Source organism: Crocuta crocuta, unplaced genomic scaffold (genome assembly GCF_008692635.1).
Source record: "Crocuta crocuta isolate KB4526 unplaced genomic scaffold, BGI_CrCroc_1.0 scaffold408, whole genome shotgun sequence".
Classification (NCBI taxonomy): domain Eukaryota; kingdom Metazoa; phylum Chordata; class Mammalia; order Carnivora; family Hyaenidae; genus Crocuta; species Crocuta crocuta.
In genome coordinates, this window is record NW_027527444.1 from 4,740,063 (window position 1) to 4,758,573 (window position 18,511).

The following is an 18,511-nucleotide window of genomic DNA, read 5'->3' on the forward strand; positions in this document are numbered from 1 at the left end:
GAAGCGGGCTGTATTGAGAGCAGTGAGCCAGATGGGGGGCTTGAACTCATAAACTGTGAGATGATGGCCTGAGATGCCAAGGAGCCCCCTTATTTCAGCTTCTTGGCGGTGTCCTGTCCCACTCCTCCTGTGCTTTCCTGTATTTAGAATTTGTCAGCCCCTGTTCAGCGGGGTTATGTTTTCTGCGGGGATCTTTGTGACTTAGGTTGTAGAGATACTTTTTCTGCAGGGAGCCTTTATTTGCTGCACCCTCCTGGGTGACATTGGGTAATTTTGAAGAGCGTGGAGCAAGCAGGGTAAGGAGGGTAATGGGGTTCCGTTCTGCACCGCTGACTGGGCCCCCAGGACTCCCCGTGCTGGGGGGCTTCCCTCCTGTCTGCAGTCTGCAGTCCGTTGGAGAGCTGCTCTTCCCTGCTTTGTCCTGATTACAGCCTTGAGAGCCACAGTGGTGGTGGGGGGTGTCCTTCGGTGCTTCCTCTGGCTTCCTGTGCCTCAGAAGCAAGACCCATCCTGAAAATAGGCCCCCCCCCCCATCCCAAGACCACCACTTGTGGTATGAGCTCCCTGCGTGTTTTTGGCACTTGAGCCTCTTCCTGGGAGCTCAGCCTTCTTCAGATGCCTTTGCTGGACTTATCTAACATTTCTAGGAATTTCAAGGTGATAGGTAGGGGGGTCTATTTCAGTCATCCTGTGGTATTTTTAAAAAGTGTTTTTAAGTATATTTATTTTGAGAGAGAGCGAGAGCAGGGGAGGGGCAGAGAGAGGGGGAGAGAATCCCAAGCAGGCTCTGCACTGTCAGCACAGAGCCCTTTGAAAGGTTCGAACTCCCAAATGGTGAACTCAGCTACCCAGGCGCCGCGTCCTGTGGTGTTGCTGAGCTATTTTCTGTGTTGAGCTCCTGGACTGGCAACAAGGAGTTCTTGTGTGCTTCCTCCCGACCTTTATACATAGAGCTGCTTTGTGAGCGGCTTGGCGTGCGCGGGGCGCTGAGTCACGGGGTAACCCTAGACGTGCCCCACCACGGCTGCTCCCCGGTGGAAACAGCTGTGCAGGCGTCTTGTTTTGAGCAGTGGAGGAATTTCTCGGTGGGGCATCGTTCAGCCTGGCCGCCATCGTGCCTCCACGCTGTGGCCTCACGGCTGTGGCGGCCCACTCGCTTACGGTCACAATGTGTCTCTCTGAAGTCTGATGGTAGGGTTGCTGGGGGTGGGGGGGGGAATGCACAGAAAGCCCAGCTCCTGCTGTGGGTGGGGTAGCCTGACCCAGGGCCTTGCCGGACTGGGCCAAGTCCCTGTGTACCGCCCAGGGATAGGCCTGCAGTGCTCTTAGCCAATCAGAGTAAAAGAAGTAAATCCTTAAGATTGCCCATCTTAACGTTTTTAATGTTTATTTTTGAGAGAGAGGCAGAGCACAAGCAGGGAAGAACAGAGAGAGAAGGAGTACAAGGCCTGACACAGGGCTCGAACCCACGAATTGGGAGGTTGTGACCTGAGCGGCAGCCGGCACCCCAGATTTCACATCTGAAAGAGGCAGAATGCGTGTAGTTGGTCTGTGGCACCTGAGGCCTGAGGCCAAGCTTTGTTAGCGATGGTAGAAGCAGAATGGATTCTCACTGTGCTGCCCTGTGGAGTGACAAAAATCACCGAAGCACATTTCTGCTGCTAGTTTCCCACCGAAGGCTTGGTCTGTGGGGAGACCTGGGTGGGAGTTTGATGCCTGAGGGTCAAGGTAGCAGTAGTAGCTCTGTCGTCAGGGACCTTTTATTTTCCTTTCCCAGCGACTTTGGGCGGGGATTTGTGCCTGCCTTAGCCCGGCCCCGGGGACAGCTACAGACTGTAGGAGGTGTCTCCCTGTGGTTCCCACTGTGCACCGGGCGGGGACAGCGTGTCCGTCCTGGGGGCTGTGCGGTCTTGCCCAACGCCTGGCACAGGCCCGCACCGAGTCACCGAAGGTCCCGGAGCGGGCCGTCAGGAGAGCAGGATGCTCACCAGGGCTGCCAGCTGCCGGTCAGGTGGGCACTGGGCGTCTGCCTCACAGTCACCGGCTGGTTTTATTTAGTTTAGGCTATTATTAGGTTATTTCAGAGCTTTTATTTGATGTTGAGAAGGGTCTAGGGCATGGATCTTGGGATCTGCTCCCAGATGAGGGCCCCGCCCGCCAGGCTAGTGGTTAGTGCTCAGGTAAGGTGAGCTGCCCAACCGTGGCAGTCATGTCATTGACCATGGGTTTCTAATTGCAGGACTCGCTCCAACAGCCTGTTAAAACATGGTGGATTACTATGAAGTTCTAGGCGTGCAGAGGCACGCCTCGGCCGAGGATATTAAAAAGGCGTAAGTAACTGTATTCATGTGGTAATGAATCTGCGCACTGGTCCTCGGGCAGGGTAACTGTTTGTCTCCTGAGATGACGTTTCCTGGCTGTGACAGTTGTTGAATGCCACTCTTTAATTTTACCTTCAGACAGAGCAGTTAAACTAACTTTTGCTTTCTCAGACTAGGCCCAGCATGTCACTTGGCATTGAGGGATGAGAAGGTCACTTGGTTTCCTCTGTTACTTTGCCTTGGGACAGTGGATTCTGTTGCTGCTTAAAGTAGATTAGACACTCACTTAGGATGCGAAATAACCCCAGACCGTTTTGACATTGACTTTGGAATGGAGTTGACTTGGCACTTGGCACTCAGAGAGTGCGGTGCAGTGACCTCCTCAGGGTAGTAGCTGTGCACCATCCCTTTTGCCGACCCCAGCCTGTGCCGTTAGAGCCAGGTGACTGGCGCACCCCTGCTGGCCTTCCTAGGCCTTCGTGACCAGGGCTGGCCTGCGGCAGGGCAAGGTGGAGGCCACGGGTGGCACTCAAGGTGAACTGGGCCTTTTTCATTCATTTGACCTTAATGTGTCGCAAAAAAATTAGATTTTAGCACAGCTAGAGAGACTACAAACTGAGCCTGGAACTGTTTCAGTTTGTTACTGGAACCAGCGATTTTATTCATACACAGTCTACACTGCTAGACTTAGCAGGTCTGCGCATGGAAATTCACTGGTGTTTGAATAAAATCGCTCACGTAAAAAAGCTAAGCTTAGCCGCTTGGCTCCTATGATGGGCCTCCCCCGGGTCAGACGGCAGCCAAGAAACTTGAGTAGGAGGGCCCAGGAAGTGCCACTGAGCTGTGTCACCCACGGGGCTCCGCCCATCCGCTCCCAGCTCAGACAGCGGCAGCCAGTGAACTGCCCCCTTCCCGGGTAAGTGCAGTCTATGAGCAGTGTGGCCACCGTCCGATGGAAGCCATGCCTGCGCTGTTTGAGCCACAGACACAGTAGAGAGCGGACTGGGGTAGATGCTTCCGAGAGCGGGGCTGACGAGTGAGTGTCTTGGGGTAGCTTTGAGCATGAACTTAGAGCATGCTAGCATTCAGTGGAAGAAGATTTTCCCATTAAGTGTGAAGTTGGATCCTGACCTAGACTGGATGTAGCCTTACTTATTTTTGATGAGCAAGACTACGGCCTTGGCTGGGGCGTGTTCTTGGTCCATTTTGGGGACTCCAGGCTTTGATCTTGTCCAGTGGCCAGAGACAGTTTTGTTTGAGCGTGACCGTACATGGCTGTCCCCTCCCTCCCCATTTCTCCTGGGAAACCTGCAGTCTGACCTGTGTTTGTGTCACAGGCTGTGTCGTGTCCCCCCACCCCCACCATGATGGCCTCCTTCTTCCACGGCACTCGCTTACCCGTGTGGAGCCGGACTTCAGTCTCAAGGCCAACATTTGATAGTCTTTACACTTCGTGTATTAGGCCTTGAATCTAAAGAAATGGAGAGTACTCTTTCAGAACACACACACGAAACACCCTGGAGTGTCTTCACACGTCTGTGTTCTCAGGAGCACACCTAGTGCAAAGTGACCGGCTTTCTCCTCCGCCCTTTACATGGTCTGTCACTTTGTTCCGAGGCGTGTAGTGCTCCAGGGCTTTGGGTCTGCTGCTACATGTTCAGGCCCGCAGCGAGAGAGGAATAAAGCACACTTTGAGTGTTCTGGAGCCCAGCGTTAACCACATTTTAGTTAAGTTCAAGCCAAGATTTTTGATTAAAATGCTGCAATTAAATTGAACCATAGCATTCTTATGTTAACAGCTTGCCAAGTGCTAGGACTCTCTGGTCCTTAGTCTGGTTTTAGATTTTGAGGAGCCCCTCCCCCCAATATGTGGTGCTTATGTTCAAGTAGAAGAGAGAATGTTTTTTCCTTGTGTTTGAAAAGCATGTAATTATTACTGTTAAATGGAACCTTCAGGAAATATCGAATCCAGAATGGGGTGGCTCTGTGAGCGGGACTGGCATCTGCCGTACCGACGTGCCCAGCGGGCGGCTCCTTCTGTCCGGGGGACAAGGCCGCCTCTTCCTCTGTTCTGTGCTTTCTCAGCAGCAGGACCAGAGTTCACACTGCACATGTTGGTCTTCAGACATCTTAGCATCCACGTAGCTCCGGAGGTCGGTTCGCGTCACCGCGGTCTGGAGTGAGAGCTTGTGTGCTTCATTCTTGGGGCAGGAAGAGCTTCCCACTGAAATTGATAGTAGTTTCGCGGGTTTATGGCTCTGAAGCCAGTTTCCACGTTACATACGTTTCACAGCCTTTGGGGTTTTGCTCATGAATGTGACCAGTGCCCTTTTACTCTTCCCAAGGTACCGGAAACTGGCACTCAAGTGGCATCCGGATAAAAACCCCGAGAATAAAGAAGAAGCAGAGAGAAAATTCAAACAAGTGGCCGAGGCGTATGAGGTGTTATCGGACGGTGAGCTAACCTGCCAGGGTTCGGGCTCTGCCGGGGGCTGGTGGGGTGTGAGTGTGGCCCGCCGAGGTGTGGGGTCCAAGGACAGGCGTGTCTTCCTTTTCTTGTGAAGCCTTGACTCCTGCTCCTGGCGGACACTCGATCCTGTTACCCATGCGTGCTGTGGAGCTTCTGGCAGCTTCTCTCAGGGTGGCTATTTTAAACAGTACTGACACTCTGGTCTGAGGGCTGACAGGACAGACTAGGGCGTAGGAATCCATCTGGGTCATGGCGCGCTGGCGGCCCTGGCCACTCTCCTTTGGTGGCGCGCGTCGCTCCTCTCCGTTGTTCTCCTGGAAAACACCTGGCTGGTGCGGTCGCGCGCCGGTGAGACCGCTTGGAAGGGCTCTTCGTGTCAGGAGATGAGGAACTACGCCTCCAGCTGCCCTTCCCGCCCCAGGGCTTGAGCAGGGTACTGAGGAGCAGGGGCTTCTGGAAGTCAGATCCCGCCTTGTGTCGTTAAAAGCTCTTATTTTTAAGGAAGTCCTAGATGTTTTATTTCATGAGTAACTTGTTACCAGAAGCCGTAAACAGTGATCATTGCAGTTGTTTTTAAATGTGGCGTTCAAGGTCCCACGCGGGTGCTTGGCTCTCTGAACCGGACGGGCCCCGGGCTGTGGAGCCAGAGCCCTTGTCGGGCAGCTGCGGCGCCCCTGGCTCGCGCTCCCGCACTCGGGGCTTCAGAAGAACCGTGACTGGACTCAGCTGCTTAATTTCAGCCAACTGATTTTGGTTTTAAACTGAACCCAACCTTGACATCTGTTTCTTCCCCTCTCCCCCTCTTTTGAGGGCGAGTATATTTTTCATGTTCTCGTATGCAGTCTCCAGCCTTTGCATGCATAGTTCCCATTCTTCCCCTCCGCCCCCGTGTTTATTTTTATTTATTTTGAGAGAGAGAGAGCGCGAGCGCCTGCATTAGCAGACGGGGGGGAGAGAGAAAACCCCAGACAGAGATAGAGAGGCTTGATCCCACGACCCTGCAGTCACAGCCTGACTCCAAGAGTCGGATGCTCCACTAAGCCACCCGGGTGCCCCTCGGTCCCATTCTTCTTAGAACTTGGTGACCATCAACTGGCTTTAAGTGGTTGCTTGTACACTTGTTTTCCCCATAACCCAGTTTTTTCTTTTTAGTTTTATTTATTTGAGAGGGGGAGAGGGTGTGCACACAGTGAGTGAGAGGCAGAGAGAGGAAGAGAGTGTGGCTCCTGGAGTGGGGCTCGGCTCACCCGGTGAGAAGCTTGAAATCAAAAACCACAATATTGTGGCCAGAGCTGAAGCTGGATGTTTAACTGACTGAGCCACCCAGATGCCCCCATAACGCCTGTTACTTTACCACACAGTTTTGGTAGAACATGATATTTTGGGTAGAAAACATAGTGTATCAAAAGGAAGTGCCTGTTTAAACAGGGCTACGGTGTAGTTGTTTATTCTAGAAGGTAAGTAGTAAGAGGGGACAGGACAGTGGGACACCATCAAGCTTGGGCTGTTGCCCTTTCGAGGGCATGAATTAGGGCCGGCCCTCTCTCTGCCGCTGCTGCCTCTGTTTCCTGACCCCACAAGGCCCTGACCTATTTCTTTCTGTGCCACAGATCGGGCCTCCCAGCTGGACTTGGCCGGGGGAAGGTGCACTTGCAGAGTCGGAATGATTTTAGAACTGGGGGTGTGCTGCTCATGTACGCATGAGCACTCGCTCTGTGCACGGTGGTGTGAGAAAATACCACTTTTTAAACTTCATACTACTAAGTTTTTGTACTTAGATTTTCCCTCTTCCCCCCGTTATTTAAAGTAATGGAGGCCTAACTCCTTAAAACTAATAGTGAAACCTTGAGAAGTCACTGGTTCTTCAGTTTACGACTTTATAAAGGCTTCGTCTGAACTCTCTCCTTTCTGATTCGTAGCTAAAAAACGAGACGTCTATGACAGATACGGCAAAGAAGGACTGAACGGTGGAGGCGGAGGTACGGAAACGTTGATTCTCATTCTCCTCTTGCTTCTCAGTGAGCAGAGGAGGCCGTCTGACAACAAAGGGTCTTTTGGGACGAGCTGTGTTTCCGTAAACACAAACGGCCTGGAAGGCGGGCCGGCTTGTGGAGACGGACTGCATGGAAGCCCGCGCGCCCCGCTACAGAGGGTGTGTTGGGGACAGTGCTCTCTGTGGGTCCGGAGCCCGCGTGGCCTGCTGTAGCCGTTCGTGGGTTCTCAGGCCCAGATCAGTACCCGGCATTTTGTCAGAGAGTTTAACAGCTCGTACCTGACGCAGCTGCTGTACTCCTAGACTTCCTGCCGGTGTCGGGGAGGCCTCACGGGTGTGTGTGTGTGTGGGGGGGGGTCACACACGAGAGGTCCCCCAGGGTGGGTGTGTGTGTGTGTGTGTGACAGGAGAGGTCCCACGGGTGTGTGTGTGTGTGAGAGAGAGAGAGAGAGAGAAGAGGTCCCAGCGGTGACCTGCCCGCCGTCAGCACCACTGTGGGCAGCCACTTGGAGAACAGTGCTGCCCGCAGAGCACGTGCCTCCCTTGGCGAGCGTGAACAATTGTGCTTGTGTGCGTGTTTTGCACAACGGCCCACACAGAAGATGAAGTCACATTTCCTATGTACGGGTGGCAGTTGCAGACATGGGGAAGTGACCGCGAGGGCCACGGAGCCTCCGAGGGCCTGTCCCCGCCAGCCCCGGGTGGTCTCCCTTCAGGCACGGCTCTTGCCGCGAAGCGGGGCCCCAGGCGGAGGAGCCTTTGCCTTTTCCCTTTTGGGTCATGATTGAGGGCCGTCTGGAGACAGAGCTGTGCCTTCCCGCCTTCTCACCGAATGCCGTGTGCCATCGCAGGTGGAGTTCACTTCGACAATCCGTTTGAGTTTGGCTTCACATTCCGTAGCCCGGATGAGGTCTTCAGGGAATTTTTTGGTGGACGGGACCCGTTTTCATTCGACTTCTTCGGTAAGTTCACTGTTGGGTGGGTGTGTCTGTGACGCAGCAGCGGGCTCCAGAACCCTCTCTCTCCTCCCTGGAAGGTGTTCCTGAACCAGTACGTGCACGTGGAAGCGATAAAGGTTTTCAGACTCCTTTTCTTCAGCTCTAGAGCCCGATTACCTTCCTTTCCCCTCGTTCACACGCAGCAGGGGTGCGGGCGTGGGGGGCTTAGAGCTGCCTTCTGCTGTTGGGGACTTGCTTCTTCCTGAATCTGCCCCGAGTTCTGTGTGGAGACAGATCTTGTTCAGAAGCCTGTGGATCTGTCCACCCTGGTGTGTGTGCCTGTGACTGTGTAGCTCGAAGCCCGTGAGTGGGAAGGACGCCCCTAGGGTGAGGCGGTGCGGGTCCTCCTTCCTGGAGGGCTTTTTGCTAAAGGGGACCGGCGCCGCAGGATGGACTTTGTTTCAGCTGTGCTGCTCAGCACCGAGTCCGATGCCGGGTTTTCCCGTGTGTCGCCGGTGCAGGCGGGGTGGGCAGTGGGCGCTCCGGAGCCACCCCGGGCACCCGGGCATGTGGGAGGCTGGAGCTCCCCACAGCGCGGCCCCAGCCACTTCTGCCTCGGCTCGCGGGGGTTGGGGGGGGTGGACGGACGACATAGGCCGGGTCTCTGCCCCTTGTTGCCCGGAGCCTGCGTGGAGCAGCAGCTGCGGCCCTCAGGAGGGAGACAAGAGCCTGGTGTCTCCAGGGAGCTGGGAAGAGAGCCCGCCCTTGCCCATCACAGGCCCGCAGAGAGTAACTCACCACCGTGTCTGCCAGCCGGATGGGCCTGCTAAACGGTTGGTCCTCCAGGTTATTTCAGAGGGGGGTTCGGAAGAGTTTTCCTACTGGCTACTGCGGCGTGGCCTGAGTTTAAGGCTGTAGCCTGTAGGGGGAGGTGGGGAGGGTAACCTGAAGGAGCGCATGCTCCGTTTGCATCCACGCACGTCATGCTGGCAGCTCACGGGGTATCCCAGGGTGCAGGTGGTCTTTCTGAGGCCTTGCTTTGGTGTCGCTCGCATAAACAAGAGTATTGTCAGGGAGCCTCCCCGTTAATGAACGAGGTCTAATCTCATCTGTATCGTTTGTTAATTGGCTTTTGTGTGTGTAGGAATCTCACCGTGAGGGAAATACCGAGGAGTCCGTGATCTCTCCTGTGCTGAGAACACCTGTGTGTCTCCTTATAGCCTTTAGTGACCTTCAACTGTGTTGTTTCGGGGGCGCTAGGGCGGATTGGGAGAAATCCTATGTGTTGGTGGCCGAGCAAGAATCTCCTGCCACCGAGGGTTTCGTTCCCTCCGCGCGTCAGCTGAGGGGACAGCAGAGCAGGCTGACCTCTCTGCGCCAGAGGCCGGGCATCTGGAACATGCTTGACATCTTCCAGGAGCTGTTTTGGGGAAGAGTCTCTTAGTGATTGAATTGTTGCCAGATTTTGTCTTCATCAGGAAAAGTGTGTGCCGGGCCAGGCTTTCTCAAAGTGAGTTTGGGCAGTTCTTTCTAGAGCAAAGATGGTGTAGTGAGGATAATGAGATGTAAATGAGGAAGTAACATACGGCTTTTACCCAGTATAAGCTGTTTAACCTGACGTTCATGCCTTTAAACCGTGAGATGCGTGTATCTATAGAAACCTTAATATACGTGTGTATGTTCACCAAGATTGTGGACACAAGGCACATTTTGGCAGAAATTTCTTCTTTTGGACTCAGTCTTGTTTAAGAGATAACGGTCTTACTATGATTTTAGACTCTTGGGCCCTCTGTTTTAGATGCTGAGATGTTCACGGTGTATCGGTGGACGTCTCCCACACATTTTCCACGAGCAGTGCGGCAGTGATGCATCTCAATCTGTTCTTATAGGTGTTCTAGGGGACTTCCATTTTCAGGCTCTAAGGATTTGCACCCAGGAAAAGAGGCTTCTCCATGGCTACTACACGTACGAAGTAACAGTACAGCCCGCTGGCGGTATGTGTGCACTGGGTCTGAATGCGGGGCCGGGGTTCTGTGCAGCCGTGGCTCAGTTGACGACGTTAACCCAGCACCCACCCCCGGCTCACCCAGCTCTGTCGTGACGTCCGTCCGCAGTAGCACGTTATTTTTTAGTCTCGAGTTTTCACACGACTGTTTTTTCTTCTCCTTTTCTTTCCAAGAAAAGTAGTTCAGGATCAGACCTGTATGTATCATGCACGCGTCAGTGTGTCAAATTGCATGTCTGACGGGCTCCTTAAATGAATGGGGACAGAGCCTCAAAGACCCAGAGAGCCCATGAGAAGATTTGAGGAGTGAAGGGTGTAGGACAGGCTGCAAGCAGTTCTGTATCCAAGGACCAGCCAGTGACGGTCGCCACACTGTGGTAGAGGCTGGGGCCTGGGGCCTGCCTGACGAAGTCTTTGTGACAGCAGCTGCCAGCCCCGCACCCCCACCCCTCCCTAGAGGGCCTCACTCTGAGATGCAGGGTAGCAGCCGCACCATCACAGGCAGCTGATTCTGGTTATGTCCTTCCCCAACCACTGAGCTCTTGTCCCAGTGTAAATTGGAAGCGATTGCGGGAAATTGAGTGACAGTGATCTGTTGGTTATTATTACAGGACACCATCACTCAGCATTCTGGGACAGACAAGTAATTACTGTTAGTGTTTCTTAGTCCTCAGAGCCCCAGCCCGAGTAGGTTTAGAGGAAACGTGGGTATAACTTGACATTGTGTGTACTTGCGTTCTCACGCTGGAAAGCTAGAGCCAGACTTTAAAACCTAAAACCGTTTCCAGAGAGCCCATTCAGTTCAGCATCTTTTTCCTTCATGATGGCGTCAATCTTCTAAGCCTTGTGAATGAAAAAACACTGTAGCAGCAGAGGAAGGAAATGGTCCGTCAGCCCCTTCAGCTCGGGGAGGGCAGGCTCGCCTTGGGGAGGGTGAGAGCTGAATAGAGGGCAGTGTTCTGGCCCTGGGGAGAGTGACGGCTGAGTGGAGGGCCGTGGATCGGCCCCGGGGAGAGTGACGGCTGAGTGGAGGGCGGTGGACTTGGCCCCGGGGAGGGTGACGGCTGAGTGGAGGGCCGTGGACTGGGCCCGGGGAGAGTGACGGCTGAGTGGAGGGCCGTGGATCAGCCCTGGGGAGAGTGACGGCTGAGTGGAGGGCCGTGGATCGGCCCCGGGGAGGGTGACGGCTGAGTGGAGGGCCGTGGACTGGGCCCCGGGGAGGGTGACGGCTGAGTGGAGGGCCGTGGACTGGGCCCCGGGGTGGCTGAAGGCTGACGGGCCTGAAGCAGGCCCGGACTGAGTGTCGTGAGCCCCGGTTTTGCTCTCCAGGGCTTGAGGAGGTGGCAAGCGAGGAGCTGGAGCCGGGGCTTGAGGACTCGGCAGAAGACAGCCAGAGCGAGGAGGACAGCGAGGGTTTGGACGTGATCTCCAGCGAGGAGCTGGATGGCTGTAGTGACGACGAGCCCAGCGAGGGCTGTAGCGGGGCCCCGGGCGAGCTCCTGAGTGAGGAGCTCGAGTGTATCTCCAGCGAGGACGAGGCGAGCCCGGGGGACGTGGAGGAGCTCAGCGAGGAGTGCGAGGAGCTGCTGAGCGAAGACAGCGGGCCGGAGCCCGAGGCGCTGCCCGCGTCCTGGGGGCTTGGCTCACGGGACGTGTGTCTGTAATAAAATGTTTCTGCAAACTGGTGCCGGAGACGGTCCTTGGTCAGGGAGCGGAGCCGTCTTGGAGAACAGCGAGGGACCCCCACCGGGTGGGGCCCTGGGAGCCGTAGAGCGGTGCTCACAGGCTTCCTGTGGCTCAGTCAGAAGCCGGCGTTCTGGCCCGCTGGGCCCCGGGAAGGCCAGAGCGGCTCCCTAGGCCTGGGGGCTGAGCACAGCAACCGAGGCCTCTCGGTCCCAGAGGCCGGAAGTCCAGGCCAGTCCTGGGAGGGAGCCCGTGCTGCAGGCCTCTGTCGGGCTCCGGTGGCCTCACCCGGCCCTCACATGTGGGTGCCTCCCGTGTCTTCACGTGGTGCCCCCTCTGTGCGCGTCTCCGTCCGCATTTTCCCCGTGGACACGTTCGTCATACTGGATTGGGACCGCCTTGGTGAGCTCCCCTAACTCCACCCGCGGCAAGGACCCTGTGTGAGCAGGGCCACACTCGCTCATGGGCCCGGGGATCCCACATCATTTTGGGGAGGCCGCAGTCCTACCTGTGGCCTGGTCTTCTCTGAAGAAGAGTCGTCTTGTGCTTCGGAAGCAGGAAATCCTGGAAGGGGAAGTTGGCAGAGAGATGGGCTGGGACAAAGCCGAGGTCAGGTGTGCGGCGGGGGAGGACGAGGGGAGCAGGTGGCCGTCCGTGCTCATGGGGGCTGAGACTTCACAGCGAGGGGGAAGCGTGCAAGGAACAGACTTAAAACCCACACGACTATGTCACGTGTTAGACCAGTTTCGGCCGTGCTGAGAGCCGTTTGTAAGCTCCCCTGGAGCCCTCGGTCCTGCATGAGCGAGGGGATCGCAGAGCAGTGCTGGCCCTCGGGCTGCTGCGTGGCTTCTCTCGGGCAGGAGAGCCTGATGCGGTGTGCGGTCTGCGCGGTGGACGGCTCTTGCACGTGGTGTGTGGAGCCAGCACATGGAAGGAGTCGATGTTGGTGTGAAATTGTCCTGGCAAGTGAGCGGGCGCCGTGCTAGCCGTCCTCGGCTTCTCCTTCCTTCAGTGCACGCTTGGCGATTGCACGTCTGGTGCCAACTCCCCCACGGCCCCTGGGAGGGAGAGGAAACGGCTTCTGGGAACTTGAGGCCAGGAGCACAGCGGTGCCGGCCACCCCGCAGTGGCCGCGGGGCCCTGTGACGAGAAGTGTGCTGGCTGCGTTCGGGTCACACGGGCAGCTGGGCCCTCTGTGCTGTGTCATTTTCCAAGGGAAGCCGGTGCCTGGACTTGAGTTGGTTCTTAAGCTTTTAATTTAGTTTCTGGGACTCGCTCAGGTCAGTCTCCACAGTCCCTTGGAGGATTCGCTTACCATGTGTTCTGCGTGGAATTTTGGTGTCTGGTCGAGGGAACCACTTGGTTCCTCGGAAGCTGGAGAAGAGGCTCTGGACCCACAGGGCCGGGAAGGGGGCGGAGGGCGAGGTCTGTCGTCCCCATCGTCCACTTCCTCACGTGCCTGGGGAGGGGGACAGGCACAGCCTCTGCAGAAGGAAGATGGCAGTGGAGGGACCGACGGCCGGAGGGAGAAGAATGGGATTCCTACAGGAGGGGACAGAAAGGACCCCGTGGGACCGGGCACACTGCTGTCCTCGGACCTTCCATGTTCTCGGGGCGCACCGGGCCTCTGTGCTGAGTTCTAAGATGAGACGGTCCGGGCCGGGGTGTGTGTTTCGGAGTCCTGATGTGGGTAGATCACTGCAGCTCTTAGAAGATACAGTGCTGTAGCCACAGCTGGCGTGTTAATTAGAAGTTCTGTTTTGTAACAAAGTAATTGTATGGAAAGTGGGAAAGTATGGTGTTTGTACGGTGAGGACACACCACCCACGCAATGCCGGGCACCGCTCCGCTACGGAGCGAGCAGCGGGGAGCCGCCCGCAGCCGTTCCCCCAGGGCCCGGCGCAGCGCAGGGCTGCCGTGGGGGGCCTGCTCGCTCCCGTTTCGCTTCGTTTCAAGTTCCTTAGAAATATATTGCTTTGTGCTTCAGAATCTGTAAGAAACCACGTTTACGAGTTTTAGTTGCAGTAAAGGAGTGTTTTAATTAGCTCGTGGTGTTGGGATTGGCTGGGCGGCCCCTTGCAAGTCCCTGTGTGGGTCACTTGGACTTAGGGCGCCAAGGGCTGCTTTGCAGCTATAGTTTAGAGTAGATGGTTTGTTTTTCTTTTTTAAGTTTTATTTTTCAGAGAGAGTAATCAAAGGAGGGATAGAGAGAGAGGGACACAGAGAATCCCAAGCAGGCTCCACACGGTCATCCCAGAGCCCATGAATCGTGAGATCATGACCTGAACCAAAATCAAGAGTCAGATGCTTTACTGACTGAGCCACCCAGGCACCTCTAGAGTAGATAGATTTATTTCTTCTAAAAAATTTTTTTAACTCTATTTCTTTCTTTTGAGAGAGAGTGGGGGGATGAGAGCGAGCATCGTATCCGCGCATACATACAGGCAGGGGAGGGGCAGACAGAAGGAGAGTAAGAATCCCAAGCAGGCTCCACGTCACCAGCGCAGAGCCTGGTGCAGGGCTTGAACTCACAAACTGAGATCGTGACCTGAGCTGAGATCGAGTCAGATGCTTGACCAGCTGAGCCCCCCCCCCCCCCGGGCACCCCAAGTAGATGGTTTTCCTTGTTTGAAATGCCCATTATGCTTTTTAGGTTTTATTCTTTCCCCCCAGTTTTTCTGGGTGCCTGGGGAGTCAGTGTGAGGCCGTGTGGAGAGGGGCAGCCGGGCCTCTTCCCGGCTGGGCCTCCGTGCTGCGGGGGGGAGAGCAGTGGCGGCCACGCCGCACTAGGTTTGTTCCTGCGCAGGCCCTGGTGGGCGGGAGGGCGTGTCAGTCTCTCCAATCTGGTTTCGTGCTCAGCTGTCAGCTACTGCGTCTTGGCAAATCTTGGACGGGAATGTGTGGCCTTAAACCTCTGTCACGCTGGTTTCCTGAAGGCTTTCTCTAGGTATCTGTGCGTGGGAACGTCTCCTCGGTGTCTGTGTGCAGCACGCATGTTGGTATTTTTCACGTGTTTACGTGTGTTACGCATGCACACCTGTAAGTGTTCCTGTGTGCGTCGTGTAAGCACTTGTCACGGGTTCCTGTGTGCACGCTCACATTTGTCGCGTGCTGATGTGTACATACGTGTAAACCTTTGTTTCTGTGCGCAGACACGCACACGTTTGTTAGGTGTTCATGTGTGGATGCATGTAAACATTTGTCACGTGTTCATGCATGTGAACGTTTATATGTGTGTTGTGCTAAGTTTTTCCACATAGTTCACTTAAATATACTTTTTGTCCTAAGTTTGACCTTGGGACTTTGTCCTTGATGAGTATCTTGCTGATACACTGACCTCTTCTTGGATTTGGTTTTGAATTTCTGAGGGACTAGTGAGGTGTTGGGAGGTTGAGAAGGTGTGTTTGATGCACATCCAGGGCCCAGGCGCCTAGTTCCCTGGCACGCTGGGGGTCACGCTGCACACCCGCACCTGCTTCTTGTGGAATTTGGGTCTCCTCTGCCTGAAGATAGTGTAGAATGATCAAGATACAGGTTTTGTTTTCTGAAAATCTGCATGCAGTTTCTCCAGAGAGCCGGCCGGGCCCCTGTTGACACATGCTTCTATTTCTGACTGTTGACCCGTCCGAGGGACTGACTTGCAGTGTCAGGCATTGCCTCGCTTGGTTATGGAGGCCGGGGGCACCAAGGTGGCTGGGCTGCCGGCAGAGTCTGGAGGCCATGAGGCCCCGAGAGCCCGTGTTGGCCGGAACCCCAGCAGGCTGGAGAGTTCTCTCACGGGGGGGGGGCGTTGAGGCCCCCACACACCGGGAGGCCAGTATATTTCGCTCAGGCTACTGACCAAAGTGTTCATCTCAATCCAGAAACACCCTTAGAGACACATCCAGAATAATATGTGACCGAAGTCCGGAGCACCCCGCGGCCCCTTCACGTCGCCTGTGAAGTTAACCCCCCCACACCCCCCTCCGTCTCTGGAGACCTGTACTCCTCTTAGTGAGTCACGGCTTTGTCTCCAAACAGAGACCACACAGCACAGTCATAATTTTGCCCGATATGGTCCTAGCTGTCCTGTGCGTCCCTGGAGATGCACTGACCCTCCCCTGCGAGGGGGATGCGACCCTAAAATGTGAGGAGAGTGCACATCTTCCCCGGCGTGGGGACGGTGCGTGAGAGGCGAGGGAGGAAAGGTGTTGGCTTGTGCAAGAACACAACGTGTGCAGATGTCCTTGACAGTGAGGAGGAGGAAAACCATTTCATAAATGACAGTATTGAAAGTGTATTTCCTCTTTATGATTCTCGACATCTGGCTTTCTCTTGCTTCACAGAGAGAGTGCAGAGTAGACTATGTACCGCGTAGAAAAATGAGTCCTCCCTGTCATCAGGGAGGCTTCCTGTCGGCTGGGGCGCCTAGCAGCTCAGTGCTCCAGACCCTGAAGTTGTGCTCGGGCCGCGCTGTGTGAGCACTCGGCGGCGCCCCGCTGCGTTCGTGTTGAGGGGCACTGCCCCCTTCCCCCCGCTGCTCGCGCCGTGCTCCTTAGCCTGGAGCTGGGGGTCCCCCATGAGCCCCTCATGCCGAAGGCACAGCCGGCTGGTAACACGTTGGCTTATGTTCGGTTTCCGTGTTACAGTATATTTTCAGACTATAAATACAGTATTTGTCCCATAAGCATGATATTAAGAAGAAACCGGAAAGAATGTGTTTTCTAATGTCCGCATGATTGTTGTAATAGGCTTTTCATTTTGAGGGTTAAACTTTCATTAAGTTTAATATTTGAAATTAAAGTTCAGTGACTAAAATGACTTCCTGAGTTACAGAAAAGCATTTAGGCTGAGCAAGATAAAAGATTTTTTAAAAACCCAAGAAAAAGTAAACTGAAAAGCCACTGGCATTACTCATACTCCCAAACCAGCTTTTGAAGGAGCTTCTAAAGACGGGGATTTTCTAACGCACTGCTCACGTGGCTCAGCGCGGGAGCGTCGAACCCCTGTGCGCCTCCGGAGGCAGCCGAGCGGGGCCCAAGACAGCTCAGGGTTTGGGGCAGAGGAAATGTTGGCGTTCAGGACAGTGTGGGTTACGGACTCGCGCGGTGGCGTGACTGTCTGATGCGGATCCTGTGAATCCTTTTCACCGGTTACTTCTTAGGGGCGAGGGAGGGTTTCTGCACAGTGAGTTTAAGCTGCGTTCGGAATGTTTCTGTTTCTCCACGTGGGGGGTTGACCCCAGGGACCTCGGACGGGAAACCTGGCACCGTGGGTGTGTGGGCTGCTGGATTACGGTAAAGAGGGACTCGAGCTGAGCAAAGAGCTGGATGTGGGACTCGAACCATGAGATTGTGACCTGAGCCCCCAGGTGCCGGCTACGCCATACTTATTCGGTGGTGGTGGTGGTGCGGTGCCCTGCTTTTCCTCTTCTGGCAGGCCTTGCTTTGCTTGCTTCTCTGTCTGTCTGTCTGTCTGTCTGTCTGTCTGTCTTTTCTCCTCCCCTTCTCTCCCTCCCTTTCTTCCTTCACTTCTGAGAGAGAGCACAAGCAGCGGAGAGACAGTTAAAAGTTTGTATTCCTATGGTTTTAATAAGTGCTCATTGACTGAACCAATAATAAATGACTGCTCTTATCTTCCAGGAGCACTGTGGTATCTCTAATAGCAATCGGTTCCGATTTGCACTAGTGATTTTCTCTTAAAGTACATTGTTAATGTCTGCCAATTAACACTTATTCAGATTTGAGTAATCCTTTCTTAAATTTTTTTTGAGACATCAGGCTTACAAGGAGGGTAAATGGAATTCTTAAACACTGTGGCCCAGAATCAGGAGCTGTTAATTTTGCCTCACTTGACATGACAGCCTCTGGGTGTTCTATAAATGTGAGAGTAGTCGATTTTTCTTTTTCTTTCTGACTCCGTTGGGGAAGGCCGCCCTGGGGAAGGCCGCCCGGGTTGTGTGGGGCGCAGCTGCCTACGAGGGGTCTCACTGCCACCTCTCAGAGGCTGCTAGAACCTCTCCTGGCGGAGTGTGAGGCTCACATTCGTGAGCCCGAATTTTGTGTTTGTCCACACAGTGGTCGTGTTGGCGTCTAGTTTGTTGTCCCTGGTGGGTTCTATTTGGTGGGGTTGAGGGAGTCCGGAAAGCTGCTGGTTATTTGGTGAATTTGGTTGCTCTGTAGATAAGCTATGTTAAACTTCTTGCTGAGATTTTTCTTCCAGGGGCAGTAATGTATTCTGAGGCATCAAACCATTTTGCCTCATTGCAGCTCTCCCATGAAAAGAGTAAACGTGAATGTGTTTGTTTTCAGAAGACCCATTTGAGGACTTTTTTGGGAGTCGACGAGGCCCCCGTGGAAGCAGGAACCGAGGTGCGGGGTCGTTCCTCTCTGCCTTTGGTGGATTTCCGTCTTTTGGAGGAGGGTTTTCGTCTTTGGAATCAGGTAGGAAAGTTTAGATCTGATTGCTGATTTCTGAGCAGACACTAGTGCTGACGCACAGTTTCAGTCAGGGCAGTTCTCTTTAGTATTGTGTTTAGTTTTGAGAGAGCGCGTGCGAGAGCGCAAGCATGAGCGGGGGAGGGGCAGAGAGAGGGATCAGAGGACCCACCGCAGGCTGGCACAGGTGCACCCGGTCACGACCTGGGCTGAAGTTGTTCGCGCAGCTGACTGAGCCACCCAGGTGCCCCTGAAAAATCCATTTCTAATCTTACTATTACAGGTCAATATCTATTTTTTTTTTCATGTCTGTTTATTTTGAGAGAGGTAGGAGCAGAGAGAGAGGGAGAAAGAATCAAGTCCACACTGTCAGTGCAGAGCCTGATGTGGGGCTCGAACCCACAAACCATGAGATCATGACCTGAGCCGAGATCAAGAGTTGGATACTTAACCAACTGAGCCACCCAGGCATCTCTAAAGGTCACTATTTAATGAAATTTCTGGTTAAAAGGAGTTAGTTGATTTTGGGTAAATGTGAAAAGACCCCACTAAGACAAAGTCTCTAATCCTTTTTATTTTTTTTTTGGTCTAACCTTGACAGATGTAAACACAACAGGTGTGATTCTAGAAGAGTTCAGGTTGCTGGGATCAGAAGGGGGGGGGACTTTAGCACAGCAACACCTGT

General features: G+C 54.4%; 1 protein-coding gene across 5 annotated transcripts in view; it reads left to right on the forward strand.

Annotated features, from left to right (window-relative positions):
• The window catches only part of DNAJB6 (DnaJ heat shock protein family (Hsp40) member B6), a 42,259-nt gene that overhangs the window by 20,888 nt on the left and 2,860 nt on the right, over positions 1–18,511 (forward strand). For 2 of the 5 annotated variants that reach the window (XM_077761370.1, XM_077761361.1), the window contains exons 2-7: positions 2,240–2,330; positions 4,667–4,776; positions 6,711–6,770; positions 7,636–7,746; positions 9,612–9,716; positions 11,057–11,406. In XM_077761370.1, coding sequence (XP_077617496.1) covers positions 2,266–2,330; positions 4,667–4,776; positions 6,711–6,770; positions 7,636–7,746; positions 9,612–9,716; positions 11,057–11,391 — 786 coding nt within the window. In that variant the 5' untranslated portion in view covers positions 2,240–2,265 and the 3' untranslated portion in view covers positions 11,392–11,406. Of the gene's footprint in view, positions 1–2,239; positions 2,331–4,666; positions 4,777–6,710; positions 6,771–7,635; positions 7,747–9,611; positions 9,717–11,056; positions 11,407–17,700; positions 17,833–18,511 lie in introns of those variants that run through there. The other 3 variants (XM_077761383.1, XM_077761379.1, XM_077761386.1) reach the window with 3 other exon arrangements.